The sequence below is a fragment of the Hyla sarda genome, chromosome 10 (assembly GCF_029499605.1).
Source record: "Hyla sarda isolate aHylSar1 chromosome 10, aHylSar1.hap1, whole genome shotgun sequence".
Taxonomy (NCBI): Eukaryota; Metazoa; Chordata; class Amphibia; order Anura; family Hylidae; genus Hyla; species Hyla sarda.
Window position 1 is genome coordinate 16,359,069 of NC_079198.1, and position 17,034 is coordinate 16,376,102.

The 17,034-nt window shown below is 43.4% G+C and overlaps 1 protein-coding gene and 1 long non-coding RNA gene across 4 annotated transcripts in view; one reads left to right on the forward strand and one right to left on the reverse strand.

Moving 5' to 3' along the window:
- The window catches only part of LOC130293806 (uncharacterized), a 103,348-nt gene that overhangs the window by 24,735 nt on the left and 61,579 nt on the right, over window positions 1-17,034 (reverse strand). The gene's annotated exons all lie outside the window — the stretch shown is intronic.
- The window catches only part of GSK3A (glycogen synthase kinase 3 alpha), a 39,115-nt gene that overhangs the window by 1,068 nt on the left and 21,013 nt on the right, over window positions 1-17,034 (forward strand). The window contains exon 1 of one of the 2 annotated variants that reach the window (XM_056542927.1): window positions 13,121-13,360. The exons of the other annotated variant lie outside the window; for it this stretch is intronic. Within the exon in view, the coding sequence (XP_056398902.1) occupies window positions 13,228-13,360 (133 nt within the window). The 5' untranslated portion in view covers window positions 13,121-13,227. Of the gene's footprint in view, window positions 1-13,120; window positions 13,361-17,034 lie in introns of those variants that run through there. 2 annotated transcript variants of the gene reach the window in all.

Sequence of the window (17,034 nt, forward strand, 5' to 3'; positions counted from 1 at the left end):
CGTGGTGTGAACCCGGCCTAAAACACTTTGGCGCGGTTCACACTCTCGTTGGCTGTCTGGGCATGCTGGGAGGCACACTGGGTGGGAAACCCTAATCTGGTGACTATGTCTGAGCTGTATGTGCTTTTTTTTCCAGCATACTCAAAAGGGGAGTTTGCTTCGTTGTCCAGTCCAGTCCAAACCAGGTGACTAAAGTTTTGGGGAAACTGGGCCCCCCTTCATACGGTGGAAAAAAAAATTCATCTTCGAAACTCTGTTGCAGTGGAATTTCCATGGCGGAAACATCTGCCACGTAGATTCCGATTCGGTCTATGGAGCGGTCCTAGTTCTCCGAATCCGCTGTGTGAATAGGGCCTTAAAATGAATGCCGCCCACTAGTCTCTGCCACAGTTTTCGTGCCAGAAAAAAAAAATGGCAACAATAAATACATGAGGAAGAGTTATCAAAACCCGTCCAGAGGAAAAGTTGCTAAGTTGCCCATAGCAACCAATCAGATCACTTCTTTAATTTTTAACAATTTCTGCAAAATGAAAGAAGCGATCTGATTGGTTGCTATGGGCAACTCAGCAACTTTTCCTCTGGACGGGTTTTGATAAATCTTCCCCCCCCATGTCGTCTTACGTTTTTTCCTCCTTTCCATAGAAATCTTGTGGAGGCAAAAAGTCAGAATTTTACAAAAAATACTTCATACCCTGCAATCTTTGATTTTTCGAAAACTGACACTAATACCTGAAAATGATACAAAAGGGTGAAAAAAAACAAAAACATAAGTTGAGTGGCTTTTATTTTAATTTTTTTACAATAAAACACAAAGCATGATTCCATCCTAAGGGTCTATTCCACCTGAAATAAAAGCCCAATACGCTTCTATGGCAGTGGTCTTCAACCTGCGGACCTCCAGATGTTGCAAAACTACAACTCCCAGCATTCCTTAAGTTGTAATTTTGCATCAGCTGTGGAGTCACAAGCTATAGACCTGCATTCCCCAACTAGGGTGCCTCCAGCTGTTGCAAAACTACAACTCCCAGCATGCCCGGACAGCCTTCGGCTGTCCGGGCATGCTGGGAGTTGTAGTTTTGAAACAGCGGTCAATAAACAGGGGCTCTACCTGGTTACCCTTGATATACAGCAGTGACCTCCAACACGAGGCTCTGCCGCCGCAGCAAAACTACAACTCCCAGCGCTTTATTTTTATTTATTAATATTTTTTTGCGCAAAAAAACACTTTTCCAGGCATCGCATGCTGGGAGTTGTAGTTTTGCAACATCTGGAGGTCCGCAGGTTGGAGACTACTGTTCTATGGGATTCTGCACTCCCGTTGACACTTCGGAAATCCGAAGTGCCAGCTGGAGTGCGTAATCCCATAGAAGTGTATTGGGCTTTCATTTTAGGCGGAATTCTGCCGTGTGAATAGACCCTCAGTCTTATTGCTCGCCATTTTTGGATTCAAAGCTTACGTTGCTCTATGATGTCCTCCATGCTGAAGCTCCTTCTGAGGGTGTGAGGTAAAGATATATGGGAGGAAAAAGCCAAGATTGACTGAAAAAATAAAATAAAAAAAATGCCATACCCTCTTCAACATCCTGCGATTATGGAAAACTAGCCCTGAGCATAAATGCGCCACAGAAGGGGGGGGGAGAAAGCGCCATGTGGGTCTGACCAGCAGAATTAAGGGGTCACAGTATCCCAGACACACAGGAGCTCAGTTGTTCGTATACATGGCTGTGCCTGACTGCATCTCTGACCAAATGGGACTGAGCTGCATTAGCAGGCACAGCCACACCATTATGAGTGGCGCTGTACTTGCGTAAACGCACAGTTATCAGTTTGGGATATGACCAACGCGGTCAGGCCGGTATACTTGTGTGCATACTGGGGACACAAAAATATGCATGCAACATGTTTGGCGTGCAGTGGTCTGTGTATTCTGTAAAAAATATAATGCATAAGCCATTGTTGATTAGTTCTTGGCATGCTGGTGTGATGTCCCAGTATGGGATGATGTGGCCCCGTACTGTCCTCCTGATCTGTCAGGCAGAGTCCCTGCATGTCCCCAGGGCTTCCCTGCAGCATACCCCCATTATGTATATAGGTTTGCTTCATTTAATGGACTGTTGCTTTAATGTTTGTACCATATGATTGTTACCCAGAGGGCTCCAGTGACCTATGGGCTCCTTGCAGAGCCCCCCTATATAACCAGGGGAGGGGCTGCAATCTCTCTTAGCTCATTGCTACTTCTGCTGTATACTGAGGTCCAGTGCAGTCATCTGTGTCCAGAGCATTGGAGGCCTCAAGTCCTGAATAGAGATGAGCGAACTTACAGTAAATTTGATTCGTCACGAACTTCTCGGCTCGGCAGTTGATGACTTTTCCTGCGTAAATTAGTTCAGCTTTCCGGTGCTCCGGCGGGCTTGAAAAGGTGGATACAGTCCTAGGAGACTCTTTCCTAGGAATGTATCCACCTTTTACAGCCCACCGGAGCACCTGAAGGCTGAACTAATTTACGCAGGAAAAGTCATCAACTGCCGAGCCGAGAAGTTCGTGACGAATAAAATTTACTGTAAGTTCGCTCATCTCTAGTCCTGAAGTCAGTCATCAGTAAGTCAAGTCATCTTATTGTCAGTCACCATCTCTGTCAAGTCCATCTGTAGTCACCGTGGCCTGCACTAAAGTCAGTCTAACTACTGCAAGTTCCAGCAAGCCTGTGAGGTCCCCCTGTGTCACAGGTCACCTCCCTGTGATATTTGGCTGTATATCACCTGTCTTGCCTCAGTAAATCTGCCAATATCCTTAACCCCTTAACGAAAATTGACATAAACGTACGTCATGGTGCAGTGGTACTTAACGCACCGTGACTTACATTTTCGTGCTGCCATGACCGCGACCATCGGAGCTATCAACAGCCAGGGACCTGCTGGTAATGGCGGACATCCTCGATCACGGCATCTGCGGCAGTGCGGTACTTTGAATGGATGATCGGATCGCACGCATCGCTGCCGCAGGGATCTGATCATCCAGCATGGCAACCGGATGTCCCCTCACCTGGCTCCGGCTGTCTCCCGGGGTCTTCTGCTCTAATCTGAGATCGAGCAGACAGAGCAGAAGATCACAGATATCACTGATCAGTGCTATGCTCTATGCTTAGCACTGAACAGTATTAGCAATCAAATGATTGCTATAAATAGTCCCCTATGGGGACTATTAAAGTGTTAAAAAATAAAATAAAAATTGTAAAATAAAAAAGTGAAAAAATTTGAAAAATCACCTCCCCAATAAAAAAGTAAACCGTCCGTTTTTCCCATCCCCCCCCCCCCCCCCAAGAGCGTAATAAAAAATGAATACACATATTTGGTATCGTCACGCGCATAAAAGTGAACAATTAAAGTATATTGTTAATTATCTCGTACTATGAACGTCGTAAACATAAAAAAAGTCCAAAATTGCTGCCTTTTTGTCACATTTTATTCCAAAAAAATTTATAAAAAATTTAGAAAAAGTAAAACCTAAGCAAAAGTGGTACTGAAAAAACTACAGATCATCGCGCAAAAAATTAGCCCTCATACCGCCATATATATGGAAAAAATTAGTGATAGGTGGTCAAAATGGTGCAATTTTAAACATACTAATTTTGTTAAAATGTTTTTTTTTTTTAAGCGGTACAATTATAGAAAAGCACATAACATGGGTATCATTTTAATCGTATTGACCCACAGAATAAAGAAAACATGTCATTTTTACCGGAAAGTGCACAGCGTGAAAACAAAACCTTCCAAAATTTGCAAAATTGGGGTTTTCTTTTCAATTTTCCCACATACATAATATTTGTTTGGTTGCACCGTACATTTTATGGTAAAATTAGTGATGTCATTACAATGTACAATTGGTGACGCAAAAAACAAGCCCTCATATGGGTCTGTGGATGGAAATATAGGAGTTATGATTTTTAGAAGGCGAGGAGGAAACAACGAAAATGCAAAAATTGAATCGGTCTGGCCCTTAAAGGGGTACTGCGCCCCTAGACATCTTATCCCCTATCCAAAGGATAGGGGATAAGATGTCAGATCGCCGGGGTCCCGCTGCTGCAGCACCGCGCTATCATTACAGCGCAGAGCGAGATCGCTCTGCACGTAATGACGGGCAATACAGGGACCGGAGCATCGTTACATCACGGCTCCGCCCCTCGTGACGTCGTGGCCCGCCCCCGTCAATATAAGTCTATGGTAGGGGGCGTGGCGGTCGTCACGCCCCCTGCCATAGACTTGCATTAAGGGGACGGGCTGTGATGTCATGAGGGGCGGAGCCATGACATCACGCTGCTCCGGCCCCTGTATCGCCCGTCATTACGCACAGAGCGAACTCGCTCTGTGCAGTAATGATGGCGGGGTGCCGCAGTGGCGATCCCCGGGGTCCCCAGCAGCGGGACCGTGGCGATCTAACATCTTATCCCCTATTCTTTGGATAGGGGATAAGATACCAGGGGCGGAGTACCCCTTTAAGGCCAACATGGGCCTGGTCCTTAAGGGGTTAATCTGGCATTGGTGTCTTCATTGCCCGTGCCTAACCCAGGATCAGCGGTATTACCTTCGGGTGGTTAACGCTAATTCACGCCCTGGCGTCACGACAAGAAGTGGTTAATACCATCTGCCCCTTGGGCCATAACATCTACCCTGCACCTCACACCCCGACACCACACTGGGAATTGTAATTTTGAAAAAGCTGGAGGCACACTGCTTGGGGAAACAATGGTCCAGGCCAGTGTTTCCCAACCAGGGTGCCTCCAGCTGTTGCAAAACTACAACTCCCAGCATGACCGGACAGCCGAAGGCTGTCCGGTCATGCTGGGAGTTGTAGTTTTGCAACAGCTGGAGGCACCCTGGTTGGGAAACACTGGTCTAGGCAATTGAGGGCCAGTGTATAATGGAGAGTGATGTAGAATATTTTTTAATTGAAAAATAGATATTACGAAGGAAATTATATAAAATATATATAATTTTTTTATTTTAACTAATGCAAACCTCAGAGGGGCTTGACGTACGGGGTCCTTGTGTTAGTCAGCACCCGTTCCTTTCATACTTTTCTTCTCTAAGGTAGAGTGAGAAGATATAGAGGGGTCATTGTTCTGTCTTATACAACTGATACCAACCTCGCTCCAGTGGATCATGGGAGTAAAAATAACAGAGCTCACATGGGTGGTGAGCGTACAGGATGATGCAGGACATTTCCCAGCTGCAGCAGTGGTTTTGAATAGCCGATCCATCGGTACATATATAGATGTTCTGTCAGGCTGGGTTCACATGTTGTGGGCGAAGCAGAGCTGACGTCGAAATTTGGCTAAAAGTAGCTTCACTTCTAACCACATCCCCTGTCCCAATTAGACCTCACCCCTTTTGCCATCAAGGCCTTGTTGAGTGAGGTGCAGAAAGTGTGTAAAACACATAAATGTGGTACAAGCCATGTAGGACTGTGTTTGGCACACCCACATACACCCATCTCGCAGCATGTTGGACCTCAGGGGTGTGGAAATCCTATCGCCCGATGCCCGGGACGTGCAGTTCTGGGCGCCGGATCAGTGAATTTTTCAGGCCGCTATCCCTGCTTCAGGCAAGTAAGGCCGGACCTGAAAGCCCCCAACAAGTACGTTGGCGCTTAGGGTGTATGAAGCGGGCTTCTGACTAGAGCCCGCTCTATACCAGCGGCCCCCCATCTGATTTCAGCGCGGGGGGCGCTGCTAATGGCCGGCATGCGGCGATCCACTGTAGAGGTAGGCGGAGGGCTTAACTCTTGTTCCCTGATGTCCGTGGGTCTGTCATTGATAGATCCTGGCTGGACCATGCTTTATTAATGGAATGCAGAGCATACAGATCAATGGAGTTCAATTGAACTACATTGATCGGCATGAGGAATCTAATGATTCCTCCTAAAAGTCCCCTAGGTGTCAAAAAAAGTTTAATAAAAGTTAAAAAGAAACACATTAAAGGGATATTCCAGGAATTTTTTTTTTTTTTATCAACTGGCTCCAGAAAATTAAATAGACTTGTAAATTACTTCTATTAAAAAATCTTAATCCTTCCAATAATTATCAGCTGCTGAATTATTATTATTTTTTTTATAACATCCCAGAAAAAAGTAACAAGCAATTAAAGTCAGATCATTACCAGATTGGTGCTGATACAAACAGATTATGGTGCAAAAAATATGCCCTTATACTGCCTGGTATACGAAAAAATAAAAATAAGACACAGTGGTCCGAAAATGACAATTTAAAAAAAAAAATATTCAAAAGGGTTCAGAATCTTTTTTAATTAGTGAAATGTGATGGAAACTGTACATATTTGGTATCAGGCTGACCTAAAGTATCAAAATAACATGTTAGCCTGACCAAAAGGTAAATGGCATAAAAAAAAAACAACAAATTAGCAAAATTATAATTTTTTTTTTTTCCTCAATTTCACCTCACCAATATTTTTGGTTTTGTGTTTCAGAGCATATGTTACGGAAAAATAAAATGAGTCTTTGCAAGGTACAATTGGTCCCGCAAAAAAACAAGCTCTCATATGGGTCTGTAGATAGGGGGAAAAATAAGAGTTGTTGTTTTGCAAGGAGGAAAAACGCCTGGACAAGTAGATTGTGCTCCCGTTTTAGTCCCTTGGGCAAGTGTTGTTTTTTTTTTTTTTTTAAATGTCCACACCCCTGGACCTCCTTTTGGCCTTTAGAACCATAGAGTCCATGTAATCAGGAGTGGGGAACCTTATAAAAAATTTTTTCCACCAATGACCATTTAAATATTAATGTCCTCATTCGTGGGCCATACAAAATGGTCAACTTGAAAATTGGTCATTTATGGTCAAACATTTATTAAATTCCCCTCTAATAGAATGGTATTGGTAAAGTTACTACTTTATCTTCTGGACCGCCTGAAGGTAGCTTGCCCTTGTATATAGAGGCCCCCCAAAGGTAGCTTGCCCACTGTTTAAAGCACTCCCTGTAGGTAGCTTGCCCCTCGTAGGTAGTTTGCTGTTTGTCCCCTGTATTTAGGCCTGTAGGTAGTCCCCTCTTCCCAAAGGTAGGTTGCCCCCTTGTATATGGGAAATAGGACCCCCCCCCCCCCCCAAATGTAGCTTGTCCCCTGTACAATTTTATTTTTGACTTTTACTTTTAGTTTCGCCTGACACACTTCACTACACTTAATTTCTGAAAATATTGAAACCAATATTGTATTAATATTCGTGTTATTTGGAGCAGAATTATATTTAGTACATAGGAGCAGTATTATAGTAGTTATATTCTTGTGTGTGTGTGTATATATAGGGGCAGTATTATAGTAGTTATATTCTTGTATATAGGAGCAGTATTATAGTAGTTATATTCCTGTATATAGGAGCAGTATTATAGTAGTTATATTCTTGTTTATAGGGGCAGTATTATAGTAGTTATATTCTTGTATATAGGAGACAGTAGTATAGTAGTTATATTCTTGTATATAGGAGCAGTATTATAGTAATTATATTCTTGTGTATATATAGGGGCAGTATTATAGTAGTTATATTCTTGTATATAGGAGCAGTATTATAGTAGTTATATTCTTGTATATAGGAGCAGTATTATAGTAGTTATATTCTTGTATATAGGAGCAGTATTATAGCAGTTATATTCTTGTATATAGGAGCAGTATTATAGCAGTTATATTCTTGTATATAGGAGACAGTATTATAGTAGTTATATTCTTGTATATAGGAGCAGTGTTATAATAGTTATATTCTTGTATATAGGAGGCAGTATTATAGTGATTATATTCTTGTACATAGGAGCAGTATTATAGTAATTATATTCTTGTTTATAGGGGCAGCATTATAGTAGTAATATTCTTGTTAGAGATGAGCGAACTTACAGTAAATTCGATTCGTCACAAACTTCTCGGCTCGGCAATTGATGACTTATCCTGCGTAAATTAGTTCAGCCTTCAGGTGCTCCGGTGGGCTGGAAAAGGTGGATACAGTCCTAGGAAAGAGTCTCCTAGGACTGTATCCACCTTTTCCAGCCCACCGGAGCACCTGAAAGCTGAACTAATTTATGCAGGAAAAGCCATCAACTGCGGAGCCGAGAAGTTCGTGACGAATCGAATTTACTGTAAGTTCACTCATCTCTACTTCTTGTATATAGGAGCAGTATTATAGTAGTTATATTCTTGTATATAGGGGCAGTATTATAGCAGTTATATTCTTGTATATAGGGGCAGTATTATAGCAGTTATAGTCTTGTATATATTAGGAGTATTATAGTAGTTAGATTCTTGTATATATGAGCAGTATTATAGTAATTATATTCTTGTTTCTAGGAGCAGTATTATAGGAGTTATATTCTTGTTTATAGGAGCAGTATTATAGGAGGTATATTCTTGTATTAGGAGCAGTATTATAGGAGGTATATTCTTGTTTATAGGAGCAGTATTATAGGAGGTATATTCTTGTATTAGGAGCAGTATTATAGGAGGTATATTCTTGTATATAGGGGCAGTATTATAGCAGGTATATTCTTGTACATAGGAGGCAGTATTATAGTAGTTATATTCTTGTATATAGGAGCAGTATTATAGTAGTTATATTCTTGTATATAGGAGGCAGTATTATAGCAGTTATAGTCTTGTATATATTAGGAGTATTATAGTAGTTAGATTCTTGTATATATGAGCAGTATTATAGTAATTATATTCTTGTTTATAGGAGCAGTATTATAGTAGTTATATTCTTGTTTTTAGGAGCAGTATTATAGGAGGTATATTCTTGTATATAGGAGCAGTATTATAGGAGGTATATTCTTGTATTTAGGAGCAGTATTATAGGAGGTATATTCTTGTGTATAGAGGCAGTATTATAGCAGGTATATTCTTGTATATAGGGGCAGTATTATAGCAGGTATATTCTTGTATATAGGGGCAGTATTATAGCAGTTATATTCTTGTATATAGGAGCAGTATTATAGTAGTTACGGTATATTCTTGTATATAGGAGCAGTATTATAGTAGTTATATTCTTGTATATAGGAGGCAGTATTATAGTAGTTTAATACTGCCTCCTATATACAAGAATATAACTACTATAATACTGCATATATATATATATATATATATATATACACACACAAGAATATTACTACTTTAATACTGCCTCCTATATACAAGAATATAAGTAGTAATATTCTTGTGTGTGTGTGTGTGTGTGTGTGTGTGTGTGTATATGTGTGTATGTATATATATATATATATATATATATATATATTATGCAGTATTATAGTAGTTATATTCTTGTATATAGGAGGCAGTATTAAAGTAGTTACATTTTAATGTAGGGGCAGTATTTATTATGTTGTACATTGGAGGCAGTGTTATAGTAGTTATATTTTTGTATGTGGAGGACAGCATTATAGAAGCCATTTTCTTGCACATAGGGGGCAGCAGTATTCATAGTTTACTCTTGTTTGTAATGAAAAAATGTCCAGTGATGCGGTAAGACTGGATGCTGTAGTCTTCTACATCACAGAAGTTGGATTTCATGTAGAGACTTTGCGGTAACTACTGCACTCTATCGTGAATCAGGATTACGTAGTTACTGGTAAAGTCCATTGTGGTGGCTGAGAACATTGTATGGCGGGGCATCGTGACTAAGACAGCAACTGGGGATTTGACTATCTGTGTATGGAGGGAACAATGGACGGTTTGACAATGGGAGGCGATGGGATTATACAGGTAATAAGTGACTGAGGGAACATTTTGCAGGGAATCTTATCATTAAGAGATTAATATAAGGACTGGGATTTGGCTCCTAATCTTTTAGGCCAATTGTTTTGTGTTTAAGGGTGTGATCGAGCCGGGATACAAAGAAATTTACTGAAAACCTGTAACACAATGATTTTCAAGTAGCCTGACTGTGGTATAACTACAACTCCTAGCATGCTACGATAGCCTGCAATTGGCCCTTATAGGACAGTGGTCTCCAACCTGTGACACTTTAGGTGCTGGAGAATTACAACTGTAAGGGTATGATGGGAGTTGTAGTTCTGCAGTGCTGTTATAGGGGATAAACCAGCCTTGTGTGAAGGGGTAACCTCTCATTACTGTGTAATACTTGTCAAGAATAGATTGTGAATAAATGGAAATTCAGCTTTTAGTTTATTTTATTCGTATAGATGTGAATCAAGCAATACGTGGTTGTAATTATACGTTTTTCCAGCAGGGGTCAGCATTAATGCTGTACATACAATTTTCTCTACCGCAGTGGTCTACAAACTGTGGACCTCCAGATGTCGCACAACTACAATGCCCGGACAGCCAATGGCTGCAGAGTATTCTCAGGCCTTTAAAGCATTGTTTGGCATTCGCTGTCAAGAAGCCACAATGTGCAGATAATGAGTAAAGATAAAATAATAAAATCCTTTTTTCTAAGCTGTATGTACACAGTGACCCCACCAGCAGAATAGGGAGTACAGCTCTGGAGTATAATACAGGATATAACTCAGGATCAGTACAGGATAAGTAATGTATATACACAGTGACCTCACCAGCAGAATAGTGAGTACAGCTCTGGAGTATAATACAGGATATAACTCAGGATCAGTACAGGATAGGTAATGTAATGTATGTACACAGTGACCTCACCAGCAGAATAGTGAGTACGGCTCTGGAGTAAAATACAGGATATAACTCAGGATCAGTACAGGATAAGTAATGTAATGTATGTACACAGTGACCTCACCAGCAGAATAGTGAGTACAGCTCTGGAGTATAATACAGGATATGACTCAGGATCAGTACAGGATAAGTAATGTAATGTATATACACAGTGACCTCACCAGCAGAATAGTGAGTACAGCTCTGGAGTATAATACAGGATATAACTCAGGATCAGTACAGGATAAGTAATGTATGTACACAGTGACCTCACCAGCAGAATAGTGAGTACAGCTCTGGAGTATAATACAGGATACAACTCAGGATCAGTACAGGATAAGTAATGTAATGTATGTACACAGTGACCTCACCAGCAGAATAGTGAGTACAGCTCTGGAGTACAATACAGGATATAACTCAGGATCAGTACAGGATAAGTAATGTAATGTATGTACACAGTGACCTCACCAGCAGAATAGTGAGTACAGCTCTGGAGTATAATACAGGATATAACTCAGGATCAGTACAGGATAAGTAATGTAATGTATGTACACAGTGACCTCACCAGCAGAATAGTGAGTACAGCTCTGGAGTATAATACAGGATATAACTCAAATGTATAGAATAGTTTTAGAGGTTATACATCAGAATGGTATTGTTGTAGTTAAGTGCAGTGATACGTAATAGAATGAAAGGAAGTGAAACAGGAAATACAGAGGGGAAGATGTCTGTATCAAGTGGTTCAGCATTGGTCTGAAGTTCCGCTGTAGAATCCCCTACAGACATCACACAATGTAACTTGTTTAGGTTTGTTTCACCTTTTCCGCCAAACCCCCTTGTGTGCTGGAAACGCTCCTCTTTATACTGTAGCTGTGTGTAGTGTGGTAGGATCTCCGAGCTTTTATACAACCTGCAGACGTGCTAAGATGGCGGACACTCAGAGGATCTCCTTAGATATATCAAAGGTTGTAATCGACACTAAGGCTACATTCACATCACGATTTAGCAATATGGTTTTGTATCAGTTTCACTACAACAACCGTACACCGGGGGGGGGGGGGGGGGAAATCTATCAAACCAGTGCAGAGAAAAACTTTCAGTTGCCCATATGAACCAATCAGATCGCTTCTTTCATCCTAACAAGGCCTTTGAAAAATGAAAGATGCAATCTGGTTGCTATGGGCAACTGGTCAACGTTTCTTCTGCACATTTTTTGATAAATCTCCCCCATGGAGTCTTTGTACATGGATTTCCAGACTTGAAGTGTTATTGTCAGTAAAGTGAGCAGAGAAGGTGTTGGGCTGCATTCACGTCTCGTTTTTGCAATACGGTTCCCATATCCGGTTTCAGTGTAATTGCAAACCGTATGTCAGCCGTAGCATCCAGTGGTGTACGTTGTGCATCATTTACGGTTTCATCCGTTTTTTTTCCCGTACACAAAACCGTAGTCTACTACGGTTTTATCTCCGGGTGAAAAACCGGATACAACATGTAATAAGTTTTTTTTTAAATGGTGGTCAGTGGGAACCGTACAGAACCGAATGTGCGTACGGTTTCATCCGGTTTGCACAATACGGTTATGGAGTTTGCACATGCGAAAGTTCTTCCCACAAATAGAACAAGAAGAACTTTATTTGATTAAGGACAAACATAAAACCGTATCAGTTCCCCCCCCCCCCCCCCCCAAAAAAAAAAAAACGTATTAAACCGTATTCAACCAGACATCCGTTTTCAAACCGTATACGGTTTAAAACTGTACAGAGGTATATACGGTTTGGTCCGGTTTTGAGATATACGTTTTTTACAAAAAAACTGATACGGGAACCGTATTGCAAAAACGGGATGTGAATGCAGCCTTAGTTCTTCAGCACAATCACTTTATTGCTATATTCAGTCTTCCTGAACCAGTTTGAGCCGGGTTTTTTTAATGACCCTATTGTTTCCCGCGTTTGCTTTCAAGTTACCTTTCCGCCCTTAACAACAATGGCGGCCCTGGCCCTGCCCATCTACTACGTCATCGCCACCCACGCCCATTTGTTGTCTAAACTTGTTCCGAGCGTCACTGGAATTCATTTTTTACATAGTTCTTTGTCTGCCGCAATGTCTTCTGGCCTTTGTAGTTCATTGCAGTTAACTCCACTTCCGCCGTCATGACGCCTACGTATTCTTTTTTTTTTTTTCTTTCCCGGCACGCACTGCGCACGCGTACGTCCTTCTTTTTAATCTTTCCCTCTAAGCATCCTGGGATTTGTAGTTACATTTTGTCACCTTCTTTATAGGCGTACGTGCACTCGGGCTCCCGGCGTGCTTTGCGCCCACAGTCCTCGCTTTCATACCTAACCCCCCCCCCCCCTCTCTCTCGCCAGCCGCGGGGCACGCCGGGTATTGTGGTCCTGTGAGGTGTTTCCTGTGATTGGATAGAAGGAAGTTACGGACTCCGTTTCCCAGAGAGCTCTAGGAAGCAGCGGCCTGGAGCCCCGGGGGCTGAGTGTGTGTGGCGGCCGCGGGGAGGGAGCCGCCGGAGCCCGGCCACCATTCAGCGTCTGTACGCTTCGCTCCTCAGCATGAGCGGCGTCAACCGGACCCGGAGCGACGTCTTCGGTGACCAAGTTCCGTCTGGAGCTGGGAAGGGTCCCGGAGGAGCTACGGGGGGCGCCTCTTCTGTGCCCGCGGGCTTCAGCGCCATCAAACTGGGCAGTGAGTATCCGAGGCTCTCCGAGGGGGGTGGAGGAGGAGGAAAAAAACATGGCGGCCGGGACTGGAAGTAGTTGTATACTGGGGGGTGTCCGTGCTTTATACTGTCATTGTGTAACACGTGACGTGTGTAATAGCCTGGAGATTACAATCCTCAATCCTGGTAGGAAATCGGTGTGCGAAGAGTTAAGTGTAGGAAAGTTGCCCCTTATCCCATAGACTGATGCCTGGATGGAGCCAAGGCCTGGGCGGCAAGGTTGGCATTGCCATGGCACCGATACGTCATTTTCAGGACAAAGCGATTCCTGGAAAAGAGTGTTTTTTGCGCAAAAAAAATAAAAAATATATAAATAAAGCGCTGGGAGTTGTAGTTTTGCGGCGGCGGCAAAGCCTCATGTTGGAGGTCACTGCTGTACATCAAGGGTAACCAGGCAGAGCCCCTGTATATTGACCGCTGTTTCAAAACTACAACTCCCAGCATGCCCGGACAGCCTTCGGCTGTCCGGGCATACTGGGAGTTGTAGTTTTGCAACAGCTGGAGGCACCCTAGTTGGGGAACACAGATTCACAGCTTGTGACTCCACAGTTGGTGCAAAATTACAACTTCAAGTATGGTGAAGTTGTAACTTTGCAACAGCTGGAGGCACCCTAGTTGGGGAACACGGGTCTATAGCTTGTGACTCCACAGCTGATGCAAAGTTACAACTTCAAGCATGCTGGGAGTTGCAGTCTTGCAACAGCTGGAGGCACCCTAGTTGGGGAACACCGGTTTATAGCTTGTGACTCCACAGCTGGTGCAAAATTACAACTTCAAGCATGCTGGGAGTTGTAGTTTTACAACAGCCTCAGGTTGGAGGTCACTGCTGTATATCGCAGGTAACCAAGCAGAGCCCTGCTTTTATTAGCAAGGGTGAAGCCCCTCTTTTACGAACATTAAAGGAGTACTCCAACGTTTAATAAGGTATCCCCTGTCCACAGCATACAACGGTTTCCAAAGCAGGGTTGCAAAGCTACAACTCCCAACGTGTGGAAAAGGGATGTGTTGTTAAAGGCTGGAGTACTCCTTTAATTTTAGTAAAAGGGAAGGGCTTCACTCTGACCGAATTAATGAGGGGGGCTTTACCTGGTTACCCTAGAGTGTAGCCCTCCTTTTTACTAAAATTAGAGTGCTACAACATTGATGTATACCTTTTTCCATAGGATAGGGCAGTGTTTCCCAACCAGTGTGCCTTCAGCTTAGGGTGTCCGGGCATGCTGGGTGTTGTAGTTTTGCAATACACTGGGATAGGGAGAGAAGTGTCTCCAGAATATCTCAACTACATGGAGTGGGGGGGGGGGGGGTCTGCACACGTTTAATGCACGGTCTGTGGGAGCTTCGGAGATACACCGGTACAGCACTCGTGTTTCTCTGGGGCTGCCATAGAGAATATATAGTGTGCGTGACAGCCCCCCCCCCCCATGTGCAAAGAGATGATGCCCCCTTCCGAAGATATTAGGGGGTCAAACATCTGTGGAAAGGATATGTTTAACGCTGGAGTGCCCCTTTTGATAAGTTTCAGATCGCAGGGGGTTAGATCGCTGGGGCCCCCGGCTCGCTGGCCAGATAGCGGGTATCGACCCCCGCACGAAGCGGCAGCAGACACGCCCCCTCAATACATCACTATGGCAGAGCCGGAGATTGCCGAAGGCAGCGCTCCGCCTCTGCCATAGAGTTGTATTGAGGGGGCGTGTCAGCCACCGCTTCGTGCGGAGGTCGACACGCCCCCTTCCCGCGGGCTGTCGGGGCTCCGTACAGGAGATCGCAAGGGGCCCAGCGGTCGGACCCCCCACGATCTGCAACTTATCCCCTATCCTTAGGATAGGGGATAAGTTGTTCACCACTTGTTCACTACTGGACTACTCCTTTTAGAGAGCAGAGTTTCCCAAGCAGGGTGCCTTCGGCTGTTGCAAAACTACAATTCCCACTGCTTTGTGCAGTGGTCAACACACCCCCTTCCCGCGGGCTGTCGGGGCCCCTTGGGATAGGGGATACGATTTCCAGCACTGGATATCTCCTTTAATTTAGGTCTGTCGAGTTTTTTTATTTTTTTTATTTTTATTCCACTACACTCTGACTGATCTAAACAGATTGTGATGATTCTAATGCCACATATAACTCATCACCTGTCTGCAAGGTAGGGATTAGTCTCGTTGGTGGGGTTCCTTTGTTGTTGGACACAAGACTAGGGGTCCCACACAGACATCTATGAATCTGCTCCATTTAGCTGTATGGGCAGGACACAGGTGTCAAGCTATAGCTGGCGCTCCCATGGACAATGAAGGGGGGGGGGGGTGATGTGCAAGTGCGTGACAGTCGCATTATTCTGACGGATCTACCAGTCAACAAACCCCCTGCCCCCCCACCCTAAATCAATCATATTTTACTTCTATTCTAATGGTCTCAACTGTGGACCTCCAGCCGTTGCAAAACTACAACTCCAAAGCCCTGAAAGCCTTGGGCGCAACAACTGGGAAACCACAGACTGGAGACCACCAAGGATTTTTCTTTATTTATAATTATTATTTTTTTTTAAATCTTTTTAATTATATTGGTCATTGTGCTCTATTCCCAGTCTAAATCCTGATGGGACAGTTCATTGTAAACAGAACCATACATGCACACAAAGGGTTAATTTCAGTACAATCATGTCCATTGGCTATATACCCAACCTGGTGGACGCCTGGTTATCCTCTTCTCTTAGTGGATGTACATTAAATGTTTAAACTAGAACGTACAGTATACTGCAGATATTTGATGCAATTTTTATGAAAATGTTCATTGTCATCTAAATGACTGAACACAGCTTCAAATCTGCAGCTTCAAATCATGTGCCTCAGATATGTGCAGGATACTACTTGTGTAAACACGCCCTTAAAATGGGTATTGTTAAAGGGTACCAATTAATGGCCTCCCATGTGATCTCTGGAAGTTCCGTAGACTTTTCATGGTACTACTAGAAAACCTCCTCTGATCACATCAGTCTCTGAACATGTCCAAGGGGATGTTCACACTACGTAATTCCCGCGCAATTCCGCGAACAGATTTACGTGCTGTGAACATAAACTTCAGTGTGAATGGGTTTCCGCAAGACCCGTTCACACTGCGGAATTTCAGCGGCGGACAATTCCGCCGGTGAAATTGTTCCGCGCTAAGAAAGAACGCGTTCGTTCTTTGCGCGGAAGTCCGAGAACAATACATAGCCGTTAATGGTGATGGCGCAGTGCCGCGCGGTCCTACCGCTGAAGTATTTTCGGCGGCAGCCTCCTGGTGGAATCTCCACGAACGGAGATTCTGCAATGTGAACATACCCTGATCTTAGACCCCCCCCCTTCACCAATCAAGGGTGTATTATAGCACTCACTCGTTCTTTATTCAAACTTTTTCACACGTTTCCAGCAAAAAAGCAAATGGCGGGAGCCATATCAAGCAATTGCCTGTTTACGGAACAGTCACAAAAAAGTAATAAAAGGGAAAAAAAAGCTATAATGGTGTGTTCACATGCTATTTGTTCTTACGGGTTTTCCGCTGCGTATTTGAAAGGGGGCGGGCTCTTCTTGGCTGTCCATAGCATATTTTCCTTGGCGAATTTACGTTGTGGAAAGTCCGCCGCAGTCCCTACTGACTTCAATGGGGCTTG